The following is a 27442-nucleotide window of genomic DNA, read 5'->3' as shown; positions in this document are numbered from 1 at the left end:
AAACATTTGAACATGTGATGAGTTCGCTGGAGCAAACGTCTAAGCCGAGCAGGAATTTCATCATTTCCATGAAGGTAAATTAGAGCGTTGAGTGCATGATAGGCAATGTAACAAAAAGAGAAGAGAAGAATCAAAATGAACATCAACTTCAGGCTTTGTCGTTTCTCTACGTTGTCAATTCTTTTTATTGTTTATAAAACTACAACCCTGTGCCCATAGCAACCCAGCAGGATGAGGAATGGAACACAAAACCCACTGAGTGTCCACCCAAGGCTTTATTTCATGTAATCCTCAACATATCTCTTGTTGGTGGTGTCATAACATTTTAAAGGCTTGTTTCCATACGTCTTAGTGTAGAACATGTCTGGAAGACTTTGGACACTCACCAACAGCCAAACCATGATTGAGATAACCACAGAGTGAGTGAGAGTTAATCTGCCGAACCCTCTAACTGGATGGACAATAGCCAGGTACCTGTACACACTGATACAAGTGAGGAAGCCGATGCTGCCGTATAAATTCAGGTCGAAGCAGAAACTAGTTATCCTGCAGAAAACATCTCCAAAGATCAATTTACTGTTAATAAAGTAGTAAACCACCAGGAACGGGAGTGTGAGCAGATATAGAATATCAGCAAATCCAAGGTTGAGAACAAATACATTAACATTTCCAAGTTTCTTCCAGTTCTGCATCAAACACTTCATTCCATGAAAACCGGAGGCAGGAATCTGCCCTAGAAAGCAGTTAATTGCCCGGAATGATGGCTGTAACCAAGGCAGTTTTTTGTAAATCTTGAAATATAATACAATACAATAAAAGAGTGATAATTCTATTTGAGTTAAAATTATTGCATATTTAATCTGCATGGTTTAAGAATGTGATAATGGGGGAACATGATGTACACTAAACATAAAATCATCAAAACAACCATTCTACCTGATACCAACTACAGTAATAAATGCTAACTTTTAATCAGTGTCATTGCCAATCCACATTCCAAATGTCATGAAATATATTTAACCACAAAGTTAAAAAAGTTATTGAATAAAGCAGAAGATGAATAAAGCAGAAATATTTTATATCAGGGCATTTGGGAAATGTACTATTACGTTTGTCTGTTACACATTTGCACAATAACATTCAAGACAACACTGAACAAAAACACAATATAGATTTATTAATATTACCAGGTATCCTTAGATTTTTTTGCTCTCATATGAGCCTAAGATGAATATAATAAGTTGCTGTGGAGCTTGTGTTCCAGTCTCAAGTGACTGTCATGAATTTTGTAAACCTCCAGGTGTCACTCTGCTTTCTTTGTTTGACACCTAGAATCTTTGAACCCTTATTTTGAATCGAATCTTATCTTACAAAATAAATCTTCCCTAGTCTGCATCTGTCTATAACAAGAACACTGTATAGTGTAACATACAGTGTATATAATGAAGAAATTTCCAACGTCAGAATATATTCTTATATATAATATTATTATATTACAATATATATTATATATATATATACAATATTATTATCTCTGTACAAGTTGGTGCACTCTGCTGCTCTTTGCTTATGTCTTTTGGCTTCTTGTTTTATTTAAATGTGTGCAAGTGTAATGGGTTTATTGCATTTTGGTATTAGAACCCAGAAGCACAGAACACAAGAGGAAGGTTAGGACAGTTTATTCATAACAATTCCAATAGACGAATGGTGATCTGAAGGTGGGAGAGTCGTTACAGGATCCAGTATACTGGGTGATTGGGGGGGAGATTGCACACTGAGGACAAGAGAGAGGCGATTATAATATATATCTTTGGCGGGAAAGATGCAGATAATCAGAAAGGGGCTTACTTGTAGCCGGAGACAGCAGGGGCAGAAGAATACCACGTATGGTTGGAGGGGCAGGTGAGTGAGTCGGAAGCCACACAAAAGGGGAAACCAGGAGGGAGGTTAAATGACGGATGACCAGGCGAGTGGGTGGGAGGTGGAGGTACCAGGAATGAGAAGCAGACTGCAGGGGATTGTTGCATAGTTTTTATAGAAGAGCTATATGCATAATGCATAATTCGGCTCCATATTTTATTCTGGGTCTCTACTGAAATAATTTTGGATAATTTCAGTTTAAATATAATTAGCCTTTATGCTGCATTTCTGCCTTCTTCCTTGTGTGAAACACTGTGTCCACTCAGTTCGTGATTGGCCTGGAATGATAACATATGCACGTAGGACTGTACACTTTTAAAAGAACCCAGATAAAAGTCTCTCAAAACTCTGGAAACCTCAGGAAAGACAGTCAGGCACACAGTTTTTTGTCTTTGTATCTACTCGATAAAATGTACTTTTTATATGTAGTCTACAAACAGTTTAGAAGTTTGCTGTTGTTTATTATTATGCCCATTATTAAAACAGTTACGTTACAACTTAAGAGGGTCTTTTAATAGACAGCATGCAACTTTTTAAAAATAGTTTTTAGCAGAAATATATGTAAATGTTGTTACAAATGCAAAATGTCTGTTTATGGTGACCAAATGCTACATTCACACGTCAGCAGACCTTCTGTCTGCACTATCTTTAGATCAGAGCTTCATCAGGAAGCTGTCCCAGCAGGGACACGTAGGAGATGATTAGTCTCAGAGACTTGATAATTAGATTCCTGACCACTATCTGTATGCCTGTAAGGTTGATTTGCACTGACTAAATCCTTTTTGCTTTTGTGTAAATTCAGCTGTTGAGCTGAGTAGTTAAAAAACACCCATTACCCGTAAAGCCTTGTCAATCAAGGCCAAGGTCAAGCAAGGTCAATAATAACTTGCCTTACAGTTTTTGCCACAACAGAGACAATATTACTGTAAAGAAATTGGCTAAAACTAAATACTTTTGAGTGACGCTTGCCCTTCTAATCATTCAGAACATTTACACTAAGTCTGTTTGATAGTATGTTTTACACATTTTTTTATTGCACTCAACTAGTAACTGGCAGGATGTTCACATCATAGACAGACAGGCAGAGCTGTTTCAGAGCAGGGAGATCAGGGGCTGGTCTGAACGGTGTGGACTGATCAGTTTTGTTGTTTTAAGTAAATGTGTAGTAATATTAACAGCTAATCCACTGAGGCATCAGAAGATTAAGTGTATATGTTATGTTGTACTATTGCATCATTATCACTAATGTAAACTACATTTCTTAGTACTTGGTTGAGGTGGAGCTAATATTATTTACTTGACTGTTGGTAGATGTAATTTCAATTCAACTTTATTTATATAGCGCCAATTCACAACAAAGGACTCTCAAGGCACTTTACAGAATGTAGCGATCTAGAAATAAATTTAGAAATATAGGAAATTCATAAAAAAGGTAAATGTAAAGAAGAACTACACTATTTTATAATTATTATTTAAGTAGTGGTTTGTGATTTAAATAAATAAAGACTGATAATAAGTCTGTTTCTTTCCTCTTCCACCTATCAACAACTGCACTTCCTCTTGAAGAATAGTGGTATGAACACGTTTTTTTTAATTTGCAGTTCTTTGAAACTGACTCATAACTATCTATTTCATATCTTGGTTTGTTTATCTTGTGGTGTCTCACTGCTGCATTACAGGACATCAAGGGTAATTTTCAAATGTTCCCTTAAGTCGAACACTTGACCACTGAATCTAATGTGATAGTTCTGAAAATCAGATATTTCCAACACAAGCTTCATGTGCCTGTGGAAAATTCTTAACCATTTAAAGATGTGTGCGCGGTTCCGCTGACAGGATTTCAGCACAAAACACAAAACTGTTGGAGGTGTTTTAGGAGTAAATTAAAAATCAACTATGAGTAATGTCAGATACCTTGAGTCGCTCCTAAAGTACCTCACGTCATTACTACAACACATGTCCTACAACATATTCATTTGGAAAGCAGCTTGTAACATAAGAGCAACCACACCAACAAACCAAGCTTAACTTCCTATTTTATTTTTTTTAGCAGCAACTTCTGCAACTGTTACACGTACTGAGGAAGTTACTCAATTAATACATATTACAACCCAAAGTGTTCACTTCTATGCCTTTATATCCAACCTCCAATCAGTATGAGCATATTTATGGGCTGTAAGTGTCAGAACCTTGCTGGGAGGTTTCTTCTTTGAGATGCTCTCTGTAGAGACAGTTCATTAGTGGCCTTACCTGCGCTGTCGCACCTGGTGAGCCTCTTATGTTCCGGCTGGGGAAGCTCCATTCTGTGCTGCACTCCAGCAAAGCAAGCAGCAGAACATCAGGACAATCAACAGTCTGGATTATGTGGTCAGAAAGAACGTGCCGATGCTCTTTTTAAAGCAACCAAAACCCTCTGCCAAAGGATTCTCAACGCCCCCACCCCCCACCTACCTCTCGAAGCCTTCTATTTTCATGCCACATGGACATATGATAGCAGCATGCTGGGCTTGTCCTTGGGAGTAGCAAGCTTCTGAGGGAGCGTCACAACAAGTGCAAACGTCAAACTGAACTTTGTTCTACAGACTTAAATAAATGGGGAGGGTGTGATATTTGACATCAAGCCCCAACACTCAGAAATTACTTTTGGTTAGTCATTTTAGTAAACTATGGAACAGTCAAGCTGGTTGCTACTGACCTAGAATAATTATTATTATTATTTATAGTCTTCTTCCAACCTAGTGTCCACATTAGCCACACAGCAACTCTACCACTGAGATTGTTCTGCTAGCCTGAAGCAGAGAAGACTTTAGGGGTCTAGTAATCTCACTTTTTTCCAATGTGCAGTCTTCAGATCCACTATAGGAGAAGTGTGCTGTCACTTCCTCACCGGTCATTAAGACGCTAAAGTAGGAATCTAGAGATAGAGAGAACTTGGCAACACTGGTTGACTAATGGAAGAATCTTTTTAACCAACAGATTTTGGGCAAAGGCCTTTATGAACATAGATTCTTCTGTTAGTCAACCAATTCATACCGAATTCTTTTTATATCTAGTCTACAAATTCTAACTTTGCTGACTCATACAAAGTCACTTACGGAGATTTTGACTCTTGAGATTTTGATTTTTCCTCCACAGGTTTTATACATATTTTCCATCCATGCAGAATTGCTCATAAACCTTAAAAACAAAATAAAGTAAATAGTAAATAAATACATACATACATACAATTTTTCATTTTGTCACTAGTATTCCACTACATTTGACAGCTTTACTTTGTAGGTACAGATTCTCAATACAAAATATAACTCTATTATTATTATTGTTGTGGTTTTCTCCTTTAATCTATGCATAAATTAAACTTAAAAAGAAGACCTAAGAATTTATTTTTGCATAAAAGTCACATTTTTATTAATCAGGCAGATGTGGAACACATCTGGACTAGAGTTTATTTACATTTATGTTGTTAACAGCATTAAGTTCATTAGTGATTACAATATTTTTTTCTGAGAAGTATTTGTTCTTTGGTAATTGGAATTTTACAGCATGCACCTTAACTTAAGTAAAGAATCGGAGGTGATTTTTATAAAAGTACTTTATTCGAAATTCTACTTTCCACTATTTTTTATTTTGGTACTGAGTCTGTTTACTTCAATACCTCTAATAACTTTATACACTTTTATCCACACATGGCTTAAACAGCATTAGATGAATATATTTTTAGAAAAATGCTGACGTAACTACGGAGAAACTTATGTAACAATTCAGAGAAGCGACCACAGAGTTGCAAACTTTCTGGGTTGTTGACGCCTTTGTGTCTTTGTAAATGATCTGAAACTCCTGAGACTGAAGATGCACTTGATTAGCCTTTGTATACTTCCGGCAAAATATGTAAAGCCACATGTCACCTTTTGATACTGTACTTATATTAGGAAAATCTAAATAAATAAATGCATCAAAATGATCAATAATTTAAATGGTTGCATATGTGATTCCACCTCCTTGATCCCTGTTGTTCCAGTCTAAAACAGCTTCAACATACAGGGCTGTTTGCTTTGCAAGCATTTTCAGGAACTAGATTTAACCACAAAAGTTTGTTTCAATTTGCATTTTCACATTTCTATAAGGCTTTATAGCAACACCTTATTTTATTGTTGCAGTACTTAGCAAAATGAATAATAATTCTTCTTCATTGTGAATATCCAATGTTATTTACATGGATTGTATTTATAGCCACTCTTTTTGTAATGGCAAAAATGCTTTTTGGGTCAGTGTGCAAGATGTGAATGATGGAGCAGAGTTGGCAAAGTATTTCCATTATGTATTACTTTGACCATAATTTCAGAAACTTGTCTCATCATCCATGGGGTCAGATCTTTGGATAATATTGGACTTTACATTGAAGTCCCCTCAACACACAATGGCTGAGGTATATGGTTCAAGGTAAAGCCCTTTAAAGCTTTCCCATTAGGTTTGGGAGACTTTGGTCACAGTTCTGGTGAACATTGGATGGTTTTCTGGGGACCCTGCTGAGCAACACCATCCCCGAAATGTCCAAAATCATTCCCTCAGCATTTGCCAGCCTACCCCATTCAGGAAAATGTCCGTAACACTGAAAAACAACCATGAGAGTTGAATAACTGCATCAAAATGATGTGGTAGCCCCCAGTTAAACCAAGGTTTTCAAGCATAACAGCAAAGCTATATATCATAGATTTGCATACTATTTTAAATGTATGAATACTACTATACTTTAAGTTGTTTTTATAATAAATATATAATTCCTAATATGTTTATATTTGGACTATTAGCTCACACTTCTGTGATATCAGCTACAGTACTTTTACAGGTGATAAATTGCATCATATATAATTTTTGTCATGTTATATTTACGGTTTCTGTTAATGATTAGAGTATTAATATGTTCCCTGTAAGTACAGAAGTCACAAAAATAAATACTAGAGAAATTGTAAGAATTTATTGGTTTTGAAATCATATGTAGACATGAATTAAAAATAAATAATTAAAAAAATAATAATTATAAAACAACAACAACATTAGAACAACATTGTCATTCAAGAGGAATTGTGGGATTTACACATTTATTTTCACAAAATTACGATGAAAAATGCTTAATTTAGAATAGTTTTAAAATAGTCTATGAAAAATTCTCAGTTAGAAATGAGGTTAAATATGTGACAAGATGACTGGAGCACACGTCAGAGCTGAGCAGGAATTTCATGGGGTATTGTTTGTAGAACTGTAAAAAAATGACAACATGAAAATAGTTTGTTTCACATCTCTGCAAATGTATTTTTTAAAAAATCACATGTACATAACTATTCTCCGCCTTTGCTTAATACTTTGTTGAAGCATCATTAATTCCAATTACAGCCTCAAGTCTTTTATAATATGATGCTACAAGCTTGGCTCAACACTTTTCTGGCAGTTTCTCACATTCTTCTTTGCAGTACCTCTCAAGCTCCATCAGGTTGGATGGGGACCGTCGGTGCACAGCCATTTTCAGATCTCTCCAGAAATATTCAATCAAGTTCAAGTCTGGGCTCTGACTGAGCCACTCAAAGACATTCAAAGAGTTGTCCCGTAGCCACTCCTTTGTTATCCTGGCTGTGTGCTTAGGGTCATTGTCCTGCTGAAAGATGAACCGTACTGTAGAGATGGTATTGGCCAGGTGGTGAGCGGTGCCTAGTTTCCTTCAGACATGACACTTGGCATTCAGGCCAAAGAGTTCAATCTTTCTTTCATCAGACCAGACAATTTTGTTTCTCATGGTCTGAGAGTCCTTCAGGTGGGCTGTCATGTGCCTTTTACTGAGGAGTGGTTTCTGTCTGTTCACTCTATCTTACAGGCCTCATTGGTGGAGTGCTGCAGAGATGGCTGTTCTTCTGGAAGGTTCTCCTGTCTCCACAGAGAAACGATGGAGCTTTTACAGAGTGACCATTGGGTTCATGGTCACCACCCTTCTCTCTCGATTGATCCATTTGACCAGCCGACCCGCTCTAGGAAGAGTCCTGTTGGATCCAAACTTGGATCCATTTATGAATGATGGAGGCCACTGTGCTCATTGGGACCTTCAATGCTACAGAATTGTTTCTGTACCCTTCCCCAGATCTGTGCCTCAACACAATCCTGTCTCAGAGGTTTACAGACAATTCCTTGGACTTCATGGCTTGGTTTGTGCTCTGAAATGCACTGTCAACTGTGGGACCTTATATAGACAGGTATATGCCTTTACAAATCATGTCCAATCAACTGAATTTCCCACAGATGGCCTCCAACCAAGTAGTAGAAACATCTCAAGGATGATCAGGTCAACTCAATTTCATGCGTCATGGCATAAGACCAGAATACTTATTTACATGTGATTGTTGTTTTTTAATGTTTACAAGATTTCCAACAAACTTCTTTCACTTTGTCATTATGGGATATTGTTTGTAGAATTTTGAGAAAAATAATAAATTCATCCATTTTGGAATAAGCCTGTAACATAACAAAATGTGGAAAAAGTTAAGTGCCGTGAATAATTTCAGGATGAACCTAAACCAGAGGGTTGAAAGAACTGTTGAGATACAGAAGACCACAACTGAACTCTGTTTTGACAAAACTCTTGACCAGAGGTTGAGGTTCTTGAGTACAAGAAAGGGAAAGTAACAAACAAAAAAGAGAAGAATAAACAGTAATTTCCAGCTTCGTTATTTCTGTACTTTGTCAATTCTTGTCGTTGTTTTTAAAACTACAGCATGTCTCCACAGGAATGGGACACCAAATCCAGTAAATGTCCATACAAGATTATATTTGATGTGATCCTCAACATGCATCTTATTGGTGGTATCGTATCATTTTCCAGACTTGTTTCCAAATGCCTTTGTGTAGAACATGTCTGGAAGGCTTTCAATACTCACCAACAGCCAAACCAACGCACCTCACGAAAGCCGCACCTGAGGGCAGACTGCCTTTTCATAGTTAATATGACTTGTCAATAGGAACCACTACCTGAGATGCACACCGATATCTCGTCCTACCCCCCTCTTTCATAGTATTCTATGCGGGATCGGTTCAGGGCCAGCTCAATCAAATAATGAGAAACAGGAGGGCATATTTGACAGACTTTAGACTTTAGAGTTCTGTTGATTTGCTTTCTATTTTTCAGTCTTTGATAAAATCCTTTTATCATAAACCCTCATCACCAACTCCTGGGTCCTTTATACACACACAATCACAAAATTACGCTTCTCTGTCAGAAACTGAGAGTAAGTATCAGTGGAGACAGTCAGGAAGAGATATGACATATACACTAAAATGCAATGCATGAAACTGAAATGTTTGGTTTAGTAAAACCACCGGCACACAAATCTCAGCACAGTAAGCAGCATGTGTTATGGCCAAAAATGGCATTGTATACAACAGATAATTTTTAAATGAATAGAAATTCATTACAAAAAGACAATAAATTCAGAGTTTTCCCAAGTTGGGTAGTTTTTTTATTACCGATCCTGAATGAGTGACCACCCCAAACTTAGAAATGGAATGTGCCAGTTTCAAGTTAATTTTATTCAGATATTATTCACTATTATTTATAATTCATTTATCTACTTTAATTACTTTGCAGAATCTTAATGCAAAACATTTAATACAAATACAATATATAAAAACTATAATATTATGGATTAACTACCTGTACAGAAGTAGTCGAATGCACCAAATGGATCAATTTTTAAAATGATGGTACACAGACAAAGGTACGCTGTAAATGTTCAGTGTGACCAAAGACATCAACAAAACCTGTTCTATAAATAAACAGTGAAATACAAAGAGCTGTGGTTAATGAATTTCCTGTTTATTTGGAACATTTTCAGCATGTGGCAACATCACCATGACAGATACACATTTCTCCTCCCATTACTCTATTAATTTTAGAATTTCAAAATAACGACAAGCAAACAACAAGTTGTACACTGTAAATACAACACTTGGTTTGGTCCTGCTAAAATGAACATTGTATTTTTGCAAAGCCTAATTTTAAGTTCTGGCTAGTTGAGATATACAGTATCTGAAGACTGGGATGAAACTTACACCTTGTACATACTGTCCAGGTACTAGATGCCAGACAAAGCTTTATTCATGTGTTGCATTTATTGTTTATTAAAACATCTTTTCACAATTGTCCCCACATTGCAACAGCTTGTTCCATAACCTGGTTGAGTACTGTGAGGACATTTTTTAGAAGCTTGATCACAAATTATATTCCAATACAAGAAAGGCAGAACGTTTTTTCTTCACCTTTCTTAACTCACATTAATTTTGTAGAAAACACCAGTCCACCTACAGAGAACAGCAATTCTAGTGACTTCTAGTGAGATGATGAACAGCATATTAAGTCCTTGTTGCACAACTGGAAGAAACTAAAGCTCATCAAGGGTTTTGTCAGCTTGCAGGTGAGCAACTTCTATTTATGAAACAGTATATGGTGATGTGACAACATCCCAAATGACAAATGCAGTTACATAACAGTGATCACATGATTATTCAAGTTTATTGTAAAAAAGAAAACAAAAGGCAATGGCAATATTTTTACTGTATAGGTCTGGTAGAAAAATTTTGAAGAGCCTTTGCCTATTCAGTTCTGGCATCACTCAAAATGGTGATACATTGAATTCAGATTCAGTGAAGTAATAAACTCATAACTATGAGAATTTGTACTTTTAAATCGACATAAAAGACCTGTTTAATACTGTATGTGGAGCCTTACACCCTGGTCTGAACCAGCAGATAGCATGCATGGCACTGACTTTCCTCACCCTTATCTCATGATGTGATCCTAGTACACGTCAAAAATGAAGCACACCCTCATGCACATCCTGAATGCTGACAAAAAAAGCTGAACTGCGTGTGGCTGGTGCCCACAGCGATTTGAGATACGCACTGCACTGCTGAGTACACTACTTCAGTGTGAAACACAATTGAAATTTGAAGAATGGATTTTAAAAATTCCTTTTATTCTCCAGAAAATATAGTCAGGAACCACCATGGTAGTATAATTAAAAGTGAGATTAAATTATTTTTCTAGCTGGCAAGCCATTAATGAACACTAACATAAAAAGTAAATCCAAAGGTGTATTTGAGGTGCACAGATAATACAAAAAGTAAATTGTGTTCACCTGCACTGTGAATTACAACATTACTAAATCCTGTTCTATTAATAAACAGTGAAATACAAAAATATTTGATTTATCTGAATGTCCTGTTTATTTAAAAGAATTTTAGCATGTGGCAACTTTACCAAGACGAAAGCAAAACTCAAAAATGTAGTATCATCCTAGACTGCATGAACGTTGTTTGTAATGGACAGTTGCACAACAAACGTGCAAAAGCTGCTGTTTAAACTATTTGTTACTGAATAATTAGAAATAAAATCTTAACTTTTGTTAAACATCATCTGCAGTTTGTGGCACAGGAAAAGACCGGGATTTTGAAAGAAACAAACATTCGAACATGCAAGGAGCTCGTTGCAGCACATGTCTGGGCTGAGAAGGAATATCTTCATTTCCATGAAGATAAATCAGAGGGTTGAGAGCACTGTTGAGACAAACCAGACCCCGACTTATCTGATGAGCAATGTAGACTCCATTACACCAGTGATGCCATATACTCTGTTTAGACAAAACTCTTGACCAGAGGTTGATGTTCTTGAGAACATGATAAGGAGTGTAACAAACAGAGAAGAGAAGAATCAGAATGAACAACAACTTCAAGCATCTCTGCTTCAGCACCTTGTTAATGGCATTTTTTCTGCAGAGAACAAAAGTCACATGTCCATAGCAGCCCAGCAGGATGAGGAACGGGATACAAAATCCAGTGAGTGTCCTTCCAAGGCTGTATTTCAGATAATCCCCAACATGTATCTTGTGTGTGGTGTCATAACATTTTCCAGACCCGTTTACAAATGTCTTTGTGTATAACATGTCTGGAAGACTTTGAACGCTCACCAAAAACCAAACTATAATTGAGAGCCCAACAGAGTGGGTGACAGCTATTCTTCCCTTCACCTTCATTGGATGGACAATAGCCAGGTACCTGTACACACTGATACAAGTGAGGAAGCCGATGCTGCCGTACAAATTCAGGTTGAAGCAGAATCTTGTTATCTTGCAGAAAACATCTCCAAAGATCCATTTACTGTTCATAAAGTAGTAAACCATCAGGAACGGGAGTGTTAGCAGATATAGAATATCAGCAAATCCAAGGTTGAGGACAAAAACATTTACATCACCCAGTTTATTCCAGTTCTGCAGCAAAGACTTCAATCCCCATCCGTTAGCTGCCAAACCCACGATGAACACTAAGATAAAAACAGGAGGCAGGAATTTGTGTTCAAATTTAAAACTGACAATACAGGAGGTCTGATTCATTTCTTCTTCTTCTTGTACACTAGTCTTGTACAAATCCTTTCTACTGTGGATGGTTTGGCTTATGAGAAATGACTGTACTTGGTGACTTCCTGTTTCAAGCCCTGCTGTCTTACATCTTTGTGTAACATCTTTGCACATGTGCGCAAGCTTTGACTATTTCCTTGCTCGTGCTCAAGTACTGTTCATTTATCAACCGCTTTAAAAACATAAATAGTTCTAAAAGTATGCAGTTTCTGTTTAACACAATGAATGTTCTGCACTAATACCTGCTAAGTTGTTCAAAAAAACAAATAAAAACTTCTAGAGCTGAATGTTTTAGTCCCTTATGAAGCTCTTCATGTGATGCGGTTTTAGCACACAAGTATGATGTAATTTATGAGATGTAATGATATTCATTTCAATTAAATTCAACTTTATTTATATAGCACCAATTCACAACAAAGTAATCTCAGGGCACTTTACAGAATAAAGTCAAGACAATAAAGATGTATAAAGAGAATCCAACAATTCCCCCTGGAGCAAGCCATAGGCAACAGTGGAGAGGAAAAACTCCCTTTACACAAGAAACCTCCAGCAGAACCAGGCTCAGGGTGGGCGGCCATCTGCCTCGACCGGTTGGGGTGAGTGGAAAGGGGAGAGAGAAAAGAACAGAGCAACAAAAAGCAACAACAAAACATCGGGCAGGTTGGTAGGACCAGTAGCTGCACGCTGGAAGACACACAGCTTCAAAGCCAGGGGACACCTGCAGAAAGGGACAGAGAGAGGGGGACAAGAGGAAGACAAAGACAACTACGGGAGAGAACACACAGAGTTAATGACATACGGTGGTGACAATTGCGGGGTGAGAGGAGAGGAGAGATGGTCAAATATATAAACAGTTGATACAAGAGTTGTGGTATTAACACAAACAGGGAGGTAAAAGTCTCCCTCTGCTGGTACAACTCACAAAGCCTATCTGAACCATCATGATGACATAGACTGCAAAACATTATATGTTTAGAGGAATTATTCAAAAAGCTTGTGAACATGTGAAAATAATTTTCTACACAAACAAATTAGAATTACACTTACATGTATCTTTTTCCATTGTCCTACGGATTTACAAAGCAACAAACATTCAACTCCACAATGCGTTTCACCTTTAGGATTATAGTTATAGGTTAGTCATAAACAGTTAGGTCAGGTGAAACCCTGCACTCACTGCAACTGTATGTCAGGGAAAATGATTTATGTTTTCTTTTCATTTATGCAACAGCTTAAATTGTTGCTATGTAGTATCCAATTGCAGGAGGAAATATAACAGAGCTAGTTAGCAGGGTTACCACATGTCCCTTGTTACATTTGTGGTTTATGGGTGGTTGTAGGACTTTTCAGCTTTGTTTCCAAAGGTTTTGGTGTAGAAAATGTCTGGAAGACTTGGAACAGTCATCAATAACCAAAAGGATTATTGCAGAGTGACAGCTATTCTTCAGCTATTCTTTCCCTTTTTTTCACTGTGACATTATAGTTTAATACAAATAAATGTAAACATGGTAAAAGTAATAAATGCAGTACTAAGTGCCCGACTACCTCTTCCATAGGATTTCAGAGGGGAAGTTGTAGCCAGTTACTACTAATCATCAGCTCTTGATTAGTTGATCATCAACATTAGTGCAGACCTTTATAAAAACCGAGTTTTTGGGAGTCTGGTCTGGAGCATTCAGGTCGGCGTTAATACAATGCCAAGAGGGAAAGACATAAGCAGTGGTCTTAGAGAAGTAATTGTTGCTGCACATCAGTCTGTAAAGGGTTATAAAACCATTTGGAGTTCAGCAAATTAAGCAAACAAAAAAAAGATATGAGTCTGCAAGATATGAGTCTGCAGCCACATTAAAGCCTCTGTGATGTAATTGTCATTATACAGAAAAGAAAACACACTGTGCTATGGTAAAAGTCCCAAGATAGAAAACAACCCAACAAACAAAATGACAAACACACTAGTCATAAAAAACAAGAACGGCGGTGGCAGCAACATACTGTGGGGAGCTTCTCTGCAGTAGCCTTGTCAAGGCTGCAGGCCGAAAGCAGGGGAAAATGAACTCAACAACATACTAAAATCCCACAAGAAAACCAGATACAGTCTGCAAGGGAACTAGAACTTGGGAGAACATCTGTTGTCAACCAATGACCCCAAGCAAATGACAAAAGCTACACACTAATGGTTTCTATGAAGATGATAGAAAGTAGAAGTCAGGGCTGTGTAGACTTATACTTTCACATGCATTTCAGTTCACAGCTCATTGGGACACTGGTATAGTAACCTCAAACACAGGAAGTTGATGTATGGACAGTCTGAGGTTGCAAAGGCCCGAGTCACCGAACGGTTGCTTTTCCTTACACACTGTTGATGTTGGTTCTTGATTTTGCAGGGTTTTTAATTGTATATGGAATATGTTTTCTTTTGTGAGCTTTATTCAGACGCCTTTCATCACACCCCACTCTCATAATTATGAATGCAAAACAGTCTTTTCTTTGCATCTTTATTGTAACAAACAACTGCTGCTTACAAGATTTTGCTAGATATTAACTATAATCATCACTATCTGTTTTCTTAAATTTTGGTCTCAGACGGAATCTACAGGTCAGTTTCCAACTCCCCTTACTATTTATTGGGTGTCGACTATTCAATGGAGAGGCACACTTCAGCATCAGTCCTCCTCTGACTGACATCAAAGAATTGTTCTCCTCTCTCTCTGACAAAATTGAGTTTTTTCCCCAAAGAATTAATAATACATTTGGTCATAGCATGCTGCTTTAGAAGCCCCTCCAAAAGTATGGGAACAGCAAGACCAATTCATTTGTTTTTCTGCACACTGAAAACATTTGGGTTTATAATCAAAATATTGACATGAAACAGAAGTTTAAAATTTTGGTTTTTAATTTGTGGTATTTACATGTAGATACATTAAACAGTACAGACCATGGCACCTTTTGTATCACCCACATTTTAAGTGAGGACTGAAGAGCCTAAATACTATTAAGTGATCTATAGTAAGTATCCATCTATTATCTTATCTGACTGAAGCGTATCCCAGCAGGCATTGAGCGAGAAGCAGGGTCCACACTGGACTGGTCTCCGATACTCATAATATGTTCAAGCTGCAAGCAATATTCACTCTACCTAACTGAAAATGGTTAATTTCTGTAAATTCTGATTTCAGCGTATTTAATTAGTTTTACAAGGATTGAGTTTGTTTTGTAATGTTACTTTTCCCCTTTAACTTGGATTGGATTGTATTGGAGCATGATATGTAATTACATATCATGCTCCAATACAATTTGTGCTGTTATTACAAAACGTTACAAAAATAAAAACTGCAGAAATGAATTGAATTGGAATGTTTTTGTATATACATGGATAAATTGGCAAATAAATGTAATCAACAATATCAGAATAATTGAAAAATATAATAATAAAAATAACTTTTAAGTAAAGATTTCCCAGTTTGAACACTGGACATTTTTTCACAGAATTACTATGAAACATGTTTACTTTTGTTAAAATTCTTCTTCAGTTATTGTTGGGGCCACAGAGTTGGAGTCTGATAAAGACAAACCTCTGAACATGTGACGAGCTCGCCGGAGCAAACGTCTGGGCCGAGCAGGAATTTCTTCTTTTCCATGAAGGTAAATCAGAGGATTGAGAGCACTGTTCAGACACACGAGTCCACGACTTATTTGCTGAGCGATGTAGACTCCATTACACCACTGATGTTGTATACTCTGTTTGGACAAAACTCTTGACCAGAGGTTGAGGTTCTTGAAAATATGATAGGGAATGTAACAAACAGAGAAGAGAAGAATCAGGATCAACAGTAACTTCAGGCTTCGTCGTTTCTGTACGTTGTCAATTCTTGTCATTGTTGTTAAAACTACAATCATGTGTCCATAGCAGCCCAGTATTATGATGAATGGGACACAAAATCCAGTAAATGTCCACCCAAGGTTATATTTAAGGTAATCCTCAATATACATATTATTGGTGGTATCGTAGCATTTTTCAGAATTGTTTTCAAATGTTTTGGGGTAGAACGTGTCTGGAAGACTTTGGACACTCACCAACAGCCAAACCATGACTGAGATAACCACAGAGTGAGTGAGAGTTAATCTGCCCATCACTCTAACTGGATGGACAATAGCCAGGTACCTGTACACACTGATACAGGTGAGGAAGCCGATGCTGCCGTACAAATTCAGGTTGAAGCATAGTCTTGTTATCTTGCAGAAAACATCTCCAAAGATCCATTTACTTTTCAGAACGTAGTAAACCACCAGGAACGGGAGTGTGAGCAGATACAGAATATCAGCAAATCCAAGGTTGAGAACAAAAACATTGACGATCTTAAGTTTCTTCCAGTTCTGCATCAAAGACTTCAATCCCCATCCGTTAGCTACCAGACCAATGATGAATACTGAGATAAAAACAGGAGGCAGGAATTTCCCTGTAAAGTCAAAGTTGACTGTAGTAGAAGATGTGTTATTCATCGTCTTCTGGTCAGCAGTCAGTACAATACCTTCTCTCCTAAGAGTGCTGGTGTTTTCTGTGCAAAAAACGTGTAGAATAGTAAAATTAGTAGAATATCTTCTTTCTATGAAGCTGCTGCTGTTTTCTATGAATGTGAGTAAAAGCTTTGTGGCTTTTTGTTCAAAGAACACTTCCTATGAAGCGCTCTCTCAAATTTGTGGTCACAGAAATGAAACTGTGTGCGAACAGTTATTTCTTTTGTTCCTCTTTGGTGCCATGTATAAGATACTGAATGGTTTGACTTTAAAGAGGCCATGTAATACAAACAGTAACATAAAATTAACCTCTTAGTTTTAAATTTGTTATATTAGCATCTCCTTGTGGTACATTTAGGTAAATGGAAAACATGCAACCGCTCCTGTTCATGCTGTGGTAAGGATTATGTGGTTTGAAGCCAGTAAAAAAATAACTGTGCAAGACTTTGTCTGAGCTCAGAAATGTTCCACTATATTATTTCCTTAGTTTTTATTTCAGATTTTATTTCTTATTATTTGTGCAAATAATAGTGGATATGATTATGTTTCAGTCAGTTTACTGTTAGTTTGTTGATTTGTTACATACATGAAAATATTCTGGAATTTCAATATTTTTTAAATATATTTTGTATTTATATTTTTATATTTCCTTTAAAAAAAAGGCTTTATTTTCTTAACCTTTGCTGGCTTAAGAGAAATAACCTGATTCCAACTGTAACCAGTTTCTGAATCTATCTGTAACAATCACCTAATGGTTATTCCACAGAACAGGGATTCCCAAACCTGGTCCTCAGGGACTAAAGTATCTCTGCCCTACCTGCTGCTAATTACCTGGATCAGGTGTGGGGAGTCAAACAGAACCTGGAGGATCCCATCTTAGATTAAAGGTGGGGGAAGACAAAGTAAACTGGTATCTTCCAACTTGTTACTGATGCTTGAAATAAATAAGTAGCTGGCTGCATAATATAGTTTTTAGAAAAGTATAGAAAAGAACCACAATTGGTAGTTTTAAACTTTTATTTTTTCAACATTGAATTATGGTTCATTTAATTTGTCTTTATTTTGACAAAAAAAACAATCACAAAAAAAGATATAAAAATTAAAACAGGTCACTACATGTCAAGTAATACTTGACTTAATATGTCTACAGTAAGTTGCATAAAGATTCACTCCCTTTATTGCAGAGGTCTCCACCTTTTTTGAGACCCCTGCAAAAGAGCTACTTTTACAAAATTTGTTTAGTAACATTTATTCTCATAGCTTACTTCAACCTGAACAAACTGATAAGCTGTTTTCCTGAACCTTTACAAAATGTTGGTATCCACAACTCACATTTTGCATTAAATGTACATGTACTTTTGCATGTATTGTGTCTGTAAGCTTGACAGCAGCACACTGTTTGATTGACAACTAACTGTCTAATAATCTTTTTGTATAAGAAGGGGGCGTGACACGTATGAATTTGATTGGATATAACCACTAACATTTGACTAATCGCGGTTCCAAAATCACACAATTAGCTTCTGCAACTGTTACAACTTCACTGCAATTATTTTAGTATGATAGGCTGCAAAACACCTGCTACCTGCAGGTATCTCTGCACCACAGGGACCGTCTGCTAGTTACTAATATTTGGACCAATGAAAACTCACCAAATAAATAATAAAGTAGCTTTAAGTAATATTCTAATTTCCTTTCGTATTATAATTGCCTCTTTTAAATCACAATGTCAGTCTAGGCTTTGTTTAATTTTGATTAGTTTAGATTAGATATTAGACTAGTGTTGAAGACGTGTCCTGCCTGTACTCGATGTATCTTATCTTACACATTTTTCTGCCATTGATGTCATGTCAGTGTCTTAAGCTGCAAATCTTAATAGTTTTGAATAAGGCCTCCAGTATTTCAACCAATTAGCTTGTGAAATAGATGTAAAGGTCAGTGTACCGATGTGAATATTTTCTGTTTGCTGCAGTTCATCTAATTCTATATTTTGTCATGAGTTGTGACCAGTAGTTAAGCTTTATTGTAACACTGTAATATTTCTGCCTTCTCAATCAACAAAAAATACAGATACATCATTGGATGTTTAAGTTATTTCTAACTTTTGATACAAATTACCATGTCTTAAGTGTGAAGGCTTCAGCCGGATGTTGGTTCTGCCTCCTCCATAGCAGTTAGCTGTGCTTTATCTCTGTCCCCCAGGAAGTCAGAGGGGGAGGCTGATAATTAGAGATATGCTGGACTTTGATCCCTGTAAATCAGGTGTGTAAGATCCTCTCACTCTCTTCCCCCAGGAATGATGACTTCAATCTTGCTTTGCCTTATATACTGTACACACACACTCATTTCACACCCATCCAAACAGTGCATACACCACTGACCTGCTCCCAAATATACATGATTTGTATCTTTATTATTGAAATAAAACTTGTTGCACTGCTTATGTGTGGTCTCCCTCCTTTGTCACATACTGTGTAGCCAGGTTATGACAGAAGACAAATTCCATAGATGGTTTAAAACTAGAAAGACTACATAAAATGCTATTGTAGTCACACCTGGTGTTTTTTTCTTTTCTTTAAATGGACTACAATTACCTAGCGCTTTTCTACTTTACTGGATAAAGGACTAACTTTAGCACTTTAGCCCTGAATATGTTTAGACATTTAAAACAGCAACTATATAGCTCTATGTGTATATGAATTAATACAGATGCATGATACTGTGACATGTAAGTATATGAAGAGTTGATCCTGGAGCTGCATAATTTAAGCAAATGGGAAGGTACGAGCCTCCCTCTAGTGGTGGACTTGAGAGAAAACACTCACCAATAAAAAGAGTATAAAAACAAAACTTTTAAAAATACCAATGTTCGTTTATATTTAATAAGACAAATCCAAGCAATTTGTGTTCCACTGTATGACCACATTCTACTATGTTTTAGAAATATTAATTTCTGTAAATTTTATTCCAAAGGATATCATAATATCTTATCACACTTGCTCATCACTCAGCAAGTTCAATAGGAGTCTACACGCCAACTCTCAGGAAAAATTGTTTTTAGACATGTTTTTACATCTGTCAATAATCTGTCTCATCAAAGAACAAATAATTTTATCAAATTTGTTATACATATATATTATATATACATATATATATATACAGTATATTTCACTTGAGAGTTGTTCATCCCATCCCCTATAACAATGAAGTTCAGGAAATGGCAGTAACAAAACAATGACAAGCCAGACAGCACATGCTTTTACTGTGAGATACACAACAAGAGTAGATATTACAAACAAGTTCAGACAAGTTAATCAGACAAAAACTGTCACAAAATGGCTTAAATAATACACAGATGAATGTAAACTTGTTGTGAAAGAGAAACTTAGCTTAAATTACTGACAAAAGAAGCTTCGCTGTCTTCTGTTTTCTCTTTTAATGGTGTAAACAGGAGCTAAACAGTTATAAACTGAGGGCACTTGAAAATCAATTTTAAGAAAAAATATTGCCATTGATTTGGGTAAATACAGTAATAAAGTTGTTTGACAGTTTAACAAACTTGCAAGAGCAACTGTTATTAGTCATTAATATATTTTAATAACAATTTGCCCACTGAAACAGCACTTTGTTCACAGAATTGGTAATAAGACATAAGTAAAATTAATTAGATTTTAAAATATGTACTTGAGTTAATCTTCATCTGTGATTTATGTCATGGGGACACAGTTGGAGGTCTGACAAAGACAAACATTTGAAGATGGGGCGAAGCTCGCTGGAGCAAATCTGTCAGCTGAGCAGGAAATTCATCATTTCCATGAAGGTAAATCAGAGGTTTGAGAGCACTGTTCAGGAAAATGAGGCCACGGCTCATCTGATGAGCAATGTAAACAATATTAGACCACTCAGGCCAGATCTTCTTTTTGAACAAAAGTCTTCAAAAAAAAAAAAAAAAAAAACTCAATTTGAGTACATGATAGGGAATGTAACAAACAGAGAAGAGAAGAATTAAGATGAACAACAACTTCAAGCATCTCTGCTTCAGCACCTTGTTATTGGCATTTTTTCTGCAGAGAACAACAACCACATGTCCATAGCAGCCGAGTATGATGAGGAATGGGATACAAAATGCAGTGAGTGTCCATCCAAGGGTGTACTTCAGGTAATCCTCAACGTATGTTGTAGAGGTGGTATCGTAACATCCGTCAGTCTTGTTTCCAGATGTCTTAGTGTAGAACATGTCAGGAAGACTTTGAATACCCACCAACAGCCAAACCATGACTGAGATAACCACAGAGTGAGTGAGAGTTAATCTGCCCCTCACTTTCATTGGATGGACAATAGCCAGGTACCTGTACACACTGATACAAGTGAGGAAGCCGATGCTGCCGTATAAATTCATGTTGAAGCAGAATCTTGTTATCTTGCAGAAAACATCTCCAAAGATCCATTTACTGTCCATAAAGTAGTAAACCACCAGGGACGGGAGTGTGAGTAGATACAGAATATCAGCAAGTCCAAGATATAAACAAAAACATAGATGATCTTTAGTTTCTTCCAGTTCTCCCCATCCGTTAGCTACCAGACCAACGATGAACACTAAGACGAGAACAGGAGGCAGAAATTTCCCTGTAAATTCAAAGCTGATATGAGGACAAGATGTCATATTCATCATGTGACCTGGAAACCAACAAATACAGTCCTGGTAATGACTGTGGTGCATTGATGTCTCAAATTTTTAAATTAACTGATGCTTCCTGGTCAGCTTTTACTCTACTTAGAAACAACGTGGGCGTAAACAAGAAATGTACTATGACCATTTGTTCTCACAGGGTTGGGTAAATATTCTAAAATATCTTGTGGTTTACATTGAGTGTGCAGGATACAAACTGTAAGTCACGCAAACCTCTTTCTATCTTCTATGTGAACAGTCCCAAAGAAAGGTTTTATCTTCTGACAAGACCCAGGTCTTGATAAACTAAAACAAAACTACACTACATTCTGGAAGGTTATCGTGTCTAATGTTTGTGAAGCTGTAAGTAAAACATATCTGATCAGAAATAGCCAATGTGAGCGAGACTTATTAAAAGTCTGTGTTATTTTTGTAAGTCTTTAGAAATCACAATGTACAAAAATACACATCACACATCGTAAATAAATATAACTCTGATCACAACACGTTTTTTTTTTTTTTTTGCTATGGCATCAGATTCTGCCACTTTGTCAAGTCGCTCCAGAGCTATCGCATCGAGAATTTAATCCCCAATTTTAGTCAAAACAATTTAACAATATGTCCACCAGCCTGGATCACTTATGCCTGTTCTCAGAATTGACCCCCCTGAGAGAAGAAACTAAAAAAATAAAATAAAATCTACTTTTGATGAAACAACATATGCATGCTATCAAAAAAGAAATAAGAGATGTTTGTATTATCATAGCCTGATGCCAACTTTTGAACCCAAACCTACAAAAACATCAGATATTTGTTTGACATTTGACACAGTTCTCACAAAACACCCCAAACACTTATACCCATGTTTGTGGCACTGTAACTATCAACAGAGGAATCTGCCTTTGAAGTCAAAGCTAACTGTAGTACAAGATGTGGGATTCATCATTTTCTGGTCAGAAGTCAGTAGAATAACTCCTCTCTGTGACTGTGCTGGTGTATTCTATGAAGAGAATGCAGATTTATGGAGATGAGACAAAAGTTTGTGGCTTTTTGTTCAGAGATCATGTCCTATGAAACCCTCTCTCAAATAGCAAGTAAATGTTCACGTTTTTAAGCGTTTGTGGAAATAATAAGTTACAGTAGTTATGTTTGTGTTATAAACACATTTAGATAACAATTAAAAGTTTGTTTGTTAATTTGTTACATTCATAAATATATTCTGTAATTTAATTCCATATTTGTGTTATATATTTTCTTTCTAACCCTGCATTAGGAGAAATAACCAGTAACCAGTTTCTGAATCAGCCATAAGCATCTGCTAGAAAATTTTCCATTGATTTCCTTGAAACCCAACAATAATATTTAGTGACCACCAACCTGACAAAACTTACTCTAATAAGAATGAATGCTATTTACACTACAGAGATCGAAGAAGAAAGACTGCTGCTGTGGTAACGGGAGGCAATTTTCCATTTACTATTCTATTCTGAGTAGGCCTCTAAGTAAGTAATGCCATGTATATAAGGCATATAGCAAAAATAATTCACAGCCACTGTCCCTGGTTAGGGTTTGTTAAGAATGGGTTGGATAACACCCAAAAAGTGAGTTTAAGTCAATGGAAAGTCATCATAGGTTGGGTGTGTGTGTCCTAATTGGCAGCTCATACATGACAAGGGTGGTTCGACAACCAAAATGGGAAATATCGCTTACCTACCATCCTTCTTTCTCCCACCTCCTGTACTGTGTCCAGGGGCATCCCCAGGACTGAGCTGACCTTCCTGATCAACTTATCCAGTTTTCCTGTCTGCTGTCTGCTGTCAGCAGAAAGAGTCTGCTTTGTCCATCAGATAAGTTCTGCAGTTGACAGATTTCTGAGCTGAACATGAAGTATGCAGTATATATGGTGAAGAGGAACAGAGCCAGAACCGTGTTGCAGACAACCATGACTCGCTTTCAGTGTGCATCCTGTGTTGACAGGGTGTAAACCACACGACATATTACTAATTTCTGCCCTGCAATGTGAGTCCCACACCATGTCCCACACTGATCAAGAGAGCTCACCTGCCTCCTGTTCCCATCATAGTGTCCATCATTGACCTGATAGCTAATGCAAGAAGTCTGCTGCAGAACTGGAAGAAACTAAACATCTGGGTTGGCCCCTCTAAATGTATGCAGATGACACAATCCTTTAAATATCTATGTGTCATGTCAGACTCCAAATGCAATTTTCATGTGCACGTTAGGAAAATGTCACTATGAAGACTATAAAGACAAATTTAAATAGTTTTTGTATGATAAGTACATACCAGTACTGCATCCAATAATGCAGCCAAAATGTATTAATTTATTTAAGAAATGAAAACCAGCATGTGAGTTCAAAGTTGCAAAACTATTTTGGCTTAGTTATCTTTTTCAAAACAGTCACAATTATGGACCAAGATAGCTTTAGAGCATTCGTGGAGCATTTCTGAGCACAAAGTCATGCACAATCATTTAGTTACTGACATCCTGACATTACAAAAGTCGCATGATCCTAACTAGTCACACCATGAACAAGGCTGGGTGAGAGTTTGCCTAAATGTAGTACAAGGAGATATATAATATAAGAAATTAAAAACTAAGGGGTTAATGTCATGTCACTTTCTGCTCACACAGAGCTAAAGAAATAAAAATAAGCAGTTTTTGTATTTGTAAATTATTCATAAACATTTTAAGTAGAGCCCCAGAATTAAACATTTCCTCAGAAATATGCAGTTGCCTCTTTAAAGACAACACATGCAGAATGTCATGATTAAGTTTAAAGGAAGTTAACTTTGTGTTGACACACAGTTTCATTTCTGTGACCACAAATTTAAAAGAGGGCTTCATAGGAAGTGATCTGTGAACAAAAAGCCACAAACTTTTATCTCATCACTCATATTCCACATTTTTTGCACAGAAAACACCACCTCTCTTAGGAGAGAAAGTATTGTACTGACTGCTGACCAGAAGACGATGAATACCACATCTTGTACTAGAGTCAACTTTGACTTTCCAGGGAAATTCCTGCCTCCTGTTTTCATCTTAGTATTCATCATTGGTCTGGTAGCTAACGGATGGGGATTGAAGTCTTTGATGCAGAACTGGAAGAAACTAAAGATCGTCAATGTTTTTGTTTTCAACCTTGGACTCGCTGATATTTTGTATCTGCTCACACTCCCGGTACTGGTGGTTTACTACTTTATGAACAGTAAGTGGATCTTTGGAGATACGTTCTGCAAGATAACAAGATTCTGCTTCAACCTGAATTTATACGGCAGCATCGGCTTCCTCACTTGTATCAGTGTGTACAGGTACCTGGCTATTGTCCATCCAGTTAGAGTGATCGGCAGATTAACTCTCACTCACTCTGTGGTTATCTCAGTCATGGTTTGGCTGTTGGTGAGTGTCCAAAGTCTTCCAGACATGTTCTACACAAAGACTTATGGAAACAAGCCTGGAAAATGTTATGCGACCACCCACAAGAAATATGTTGACAATTACATGAGATACAGCCTTGGCTGGACACTCAGTGGGTTTTGTGTTCCATTCCTCATCCTGCTGGGTTGCTATGGACACATGATTGTAGTTTTAGCAACAATGAAAAGAATTGACAACATACAGAAACGACAAAGCCTGAAGTTGTTGTTCATTCTGATTCTTCTCTTCTCTGTTTGTTACATTCCCTATCATATATTCAAGAACCTCAACCTCTGGTCAAGAGTTCTTCTCAAACAGAAAATCTGCCATCAATGGAATAATGGAGTTTACATTGCTCATCAGATAAGTCGTGGCCTTGTGTGTCTCAACAGTGCTCTCAACCCTCTGGTTTACCTTCATGGAAATGAAGAAATTTCTGCTCGGCTCAGACTTTTGCGCCAGCAAATTCGTCACATGTTCAAATGTTTGTCTTTATCAGACTCTAGCTCTGTGCCTGCAGAAACTGTAGAAGAACATTTAGAATGTAAGCAAGTTTCAAACTCAGTTTCATAGTAGTTTTGTGAAAATAAACTTGTCAATTTATCCCATTCTTCCATTTGTGTGAAATGTACAAACTGAAAATGTTTTTTTAATAATCATTCTAATACTGTTACCTACATGTCTGTATATTAAACAAATTATTTTATTTTTAAGTTAGGTACAGTGAATAGTTTTAACATTTTAGCATATTACAAGTTATAAAATTACTAAAGAACATTTAATTATAGTGGGCATTTCATTGCTCACTTAAAAGTTGGGTATTCTGATACAAAAGGTGCTACTGTGTATTCTGTGCTGTTTAATGTAGCTACATGTAAATGCCACTTAAAATAAATGTAAATTTTAAATTCTAAACTTTCGTCTGATATCCCAATTTCAGTCTTAAACCCAAATGTCTTCAGTGTGCAGAAAAACAAATGTTTCAACACTTTTTGTAACGGTCTCAAGATGTACTTCCTGCTTTCTCGTTTTTAATTTGTAGTCCCTCCTTCTCGTTTCGGGTTCCAATTTTCACTCCGGGAACTTCATGACTCATTTCTCTCTGCCAGATTGTCTTTCTGTATGCTGACAGTGAACTTTACAGCCTTTTCTATTTTTATAACTCATGAGCCTGGTAACTTTTCTGTTATTCTCCTTGCTTATCTATACACCTGCCTATCTGCTGCCTGCCTTAACATAGTGATGATAGTGAGAATTGAGGCTTTCTGAAGCTTTGAACTTTGAGCTTTGTGAATCAGTCACGTTAATACAGGCTACAAAGCAGTGTGTCAAAACTAAAGTGCCATAAATGTTTTCTTTGTGTCATGTTGGACACGACTGTTGTACTTAAACATTGACGGCCCTGGACAGACACCCACAATTCTCAGCTAGTGAATGCAGGTGAATGACTTGTATCTTCCTGCTTTCCCCTGTTGTAGTAAACACCCAATGACAAAAAGGAATAAAGATAAACCACATAATGTAACAGTTTGGAAATTTCCTACGGTACAACGAATAAGATCCATGATTAAGATTAAGATTAAGATTAGATTAAGATTAAGATAATGGTGTAATGGAGTCTTCATTATTCATCAGATGGCCTCGTGTGCCTGAACAGTGCTCTCAATACTATGATTTACCCTCATGAAAATGCTCAGCTCAGATGTCTTCTCCAGCGAACTCGTCACATGTAACTTGTGAATGTTTCCCAATAATTTAAAATATGTTCCTGTTTCATCTGTCTTAATATTTGCTGTTTCGTTGATAATAGATTTCAACACTTTAAAATTTGCAAATTCTTATTATATATTTACACTAATATGTACTGTAGCGACTCAAGGGGAGTGGTCGCTGAGACTTGTGGGTGCTAGGGATTGTGGGAGTTCTGTTATGTTCTGTAGGTTATTCTGGGTTACGTGTTATCTGGGGGTAATTAGTAAGAGAGATCATATTTTACCTTCACTAGCTTCTCTCCATTGGCTTCCCATTAAATCTAGAATAGAATTTAAAACCCTGCTCTTACATATAAAGCTCTGAACGGTCAGGCTCCATCATTTATAGAAGACCTCATAGCACCATATCATCTCAATAGACCACTTCAATCTCAGAGTGCAGGCCTACTTGTGGTTGCTGAGAGTTGTGGCTGCTGAGGATCATGGGAGTTCTGTTCTGTGGGTTCTCTTGAGTAGTTGAGTTTAGCCAGTGGGTGGAGTTAATGTGGACACCATGACTGAATGCTCCTGCATCTGATGGCGTCCAGTTGTTGTGTTTTTTGTGTGTACAAAAATAATTTCTCTGTGTTGTGCAGCATATGTGGTATGAAAAGCTTAAGGAACGTCTTTGATACATGACTTTCTCCAGCACAATGTCATAATACATTGGTTAAAATAGATGTAAAAAAACCACATGG

General features: G+C 36.9%; 3 protein-coding genes and 2 pseudogenes across 3 annotated transcripts; 1 reads left to right on the top strand and 4 right to left on the bottom strand.

The window, feature by feature from the left end:
- Positions 1–51: 51 nt before the first annotated feature.
- LOC137140207 (P2Y purinoceptor 1-like) lies at positions 52–1464 on the bottom strand (annotated as a pseudogene).
- Positions 1465–6921: 5457 nt separating this feature from the next.
- Positions 6922–12433, bottom strand: LOC137140206 (P2Y purinoceptor 1-like). Its single transcript, XM_067528405.1, has one exon. The coding sequence runs from the start codon at positions 12345–12347 to the stop codon at positions 11364–11366; it is 984 nt and encodes a 327-aa protein (XP_067384506.1). The 5' UTR covers positions 12348–12433; the 3' UTR covers positions 6922–11363.
- A 2842-nt stretch (positions 12434–15275) lies between these two features.
- Positions 15276–17018, bottom strand: LOC137139788 (P2Y purinoceptor 1-like). The gene has a single exon (XM_067527534.1). It carries the CDS (start codon positions 16869–16871, stop codon positions 15885–15887), a length of 987 nt encoding a protein of 328 aa, XP_067383635.1. The 5' UTR covers positions 16872–17018; the 3' UTR covers positions 15276–15884.
- A 3580-nt stretch (positions 17019–20598) lies between these two features.
- Positions 20599–21625, bottom strand: LOC137139256 (P2Y purinoceptor 1-like; annotated as a pseudogene).
- A 2774-nt stretch (positions 21626–24399) lies between these two features.
- Positions 24400–25908, top strand: LOC137140196 (P2Y purinoceptor 1-like). Its single transcript, XM_067528379.1, has one exon. The coding sequence runs from the start codon at positions 24550–24552 to the stop codon at positions 25564–25566; it is 1017 nt and encodes a 338-aa protein (XP_067384480.1). The 5' UTR covers positions 24400–24549; the 3' UTR covers positions 25567–25908.
- Positions 25909–27442: the final 1534 nt, after the last annotated feature.

This window comes from Channa argus, chromosome 13 (assembly GCF_033026475.1).
Source record: "Channa argus isolate prfri chromosome 13, Channa argus male v1.0, whole genome shotgun sequence".
NCBI lineage: Eukaryota > Metazoa > Chordata > Actinopteri > Anabantiformes > Channidae > Channa > Channa argus.
The sequence above is the reverse complement of the archived record's forward strand: the minus strand, read 5'-3'. Positions and strand labels throughout refer to the sequence as shown.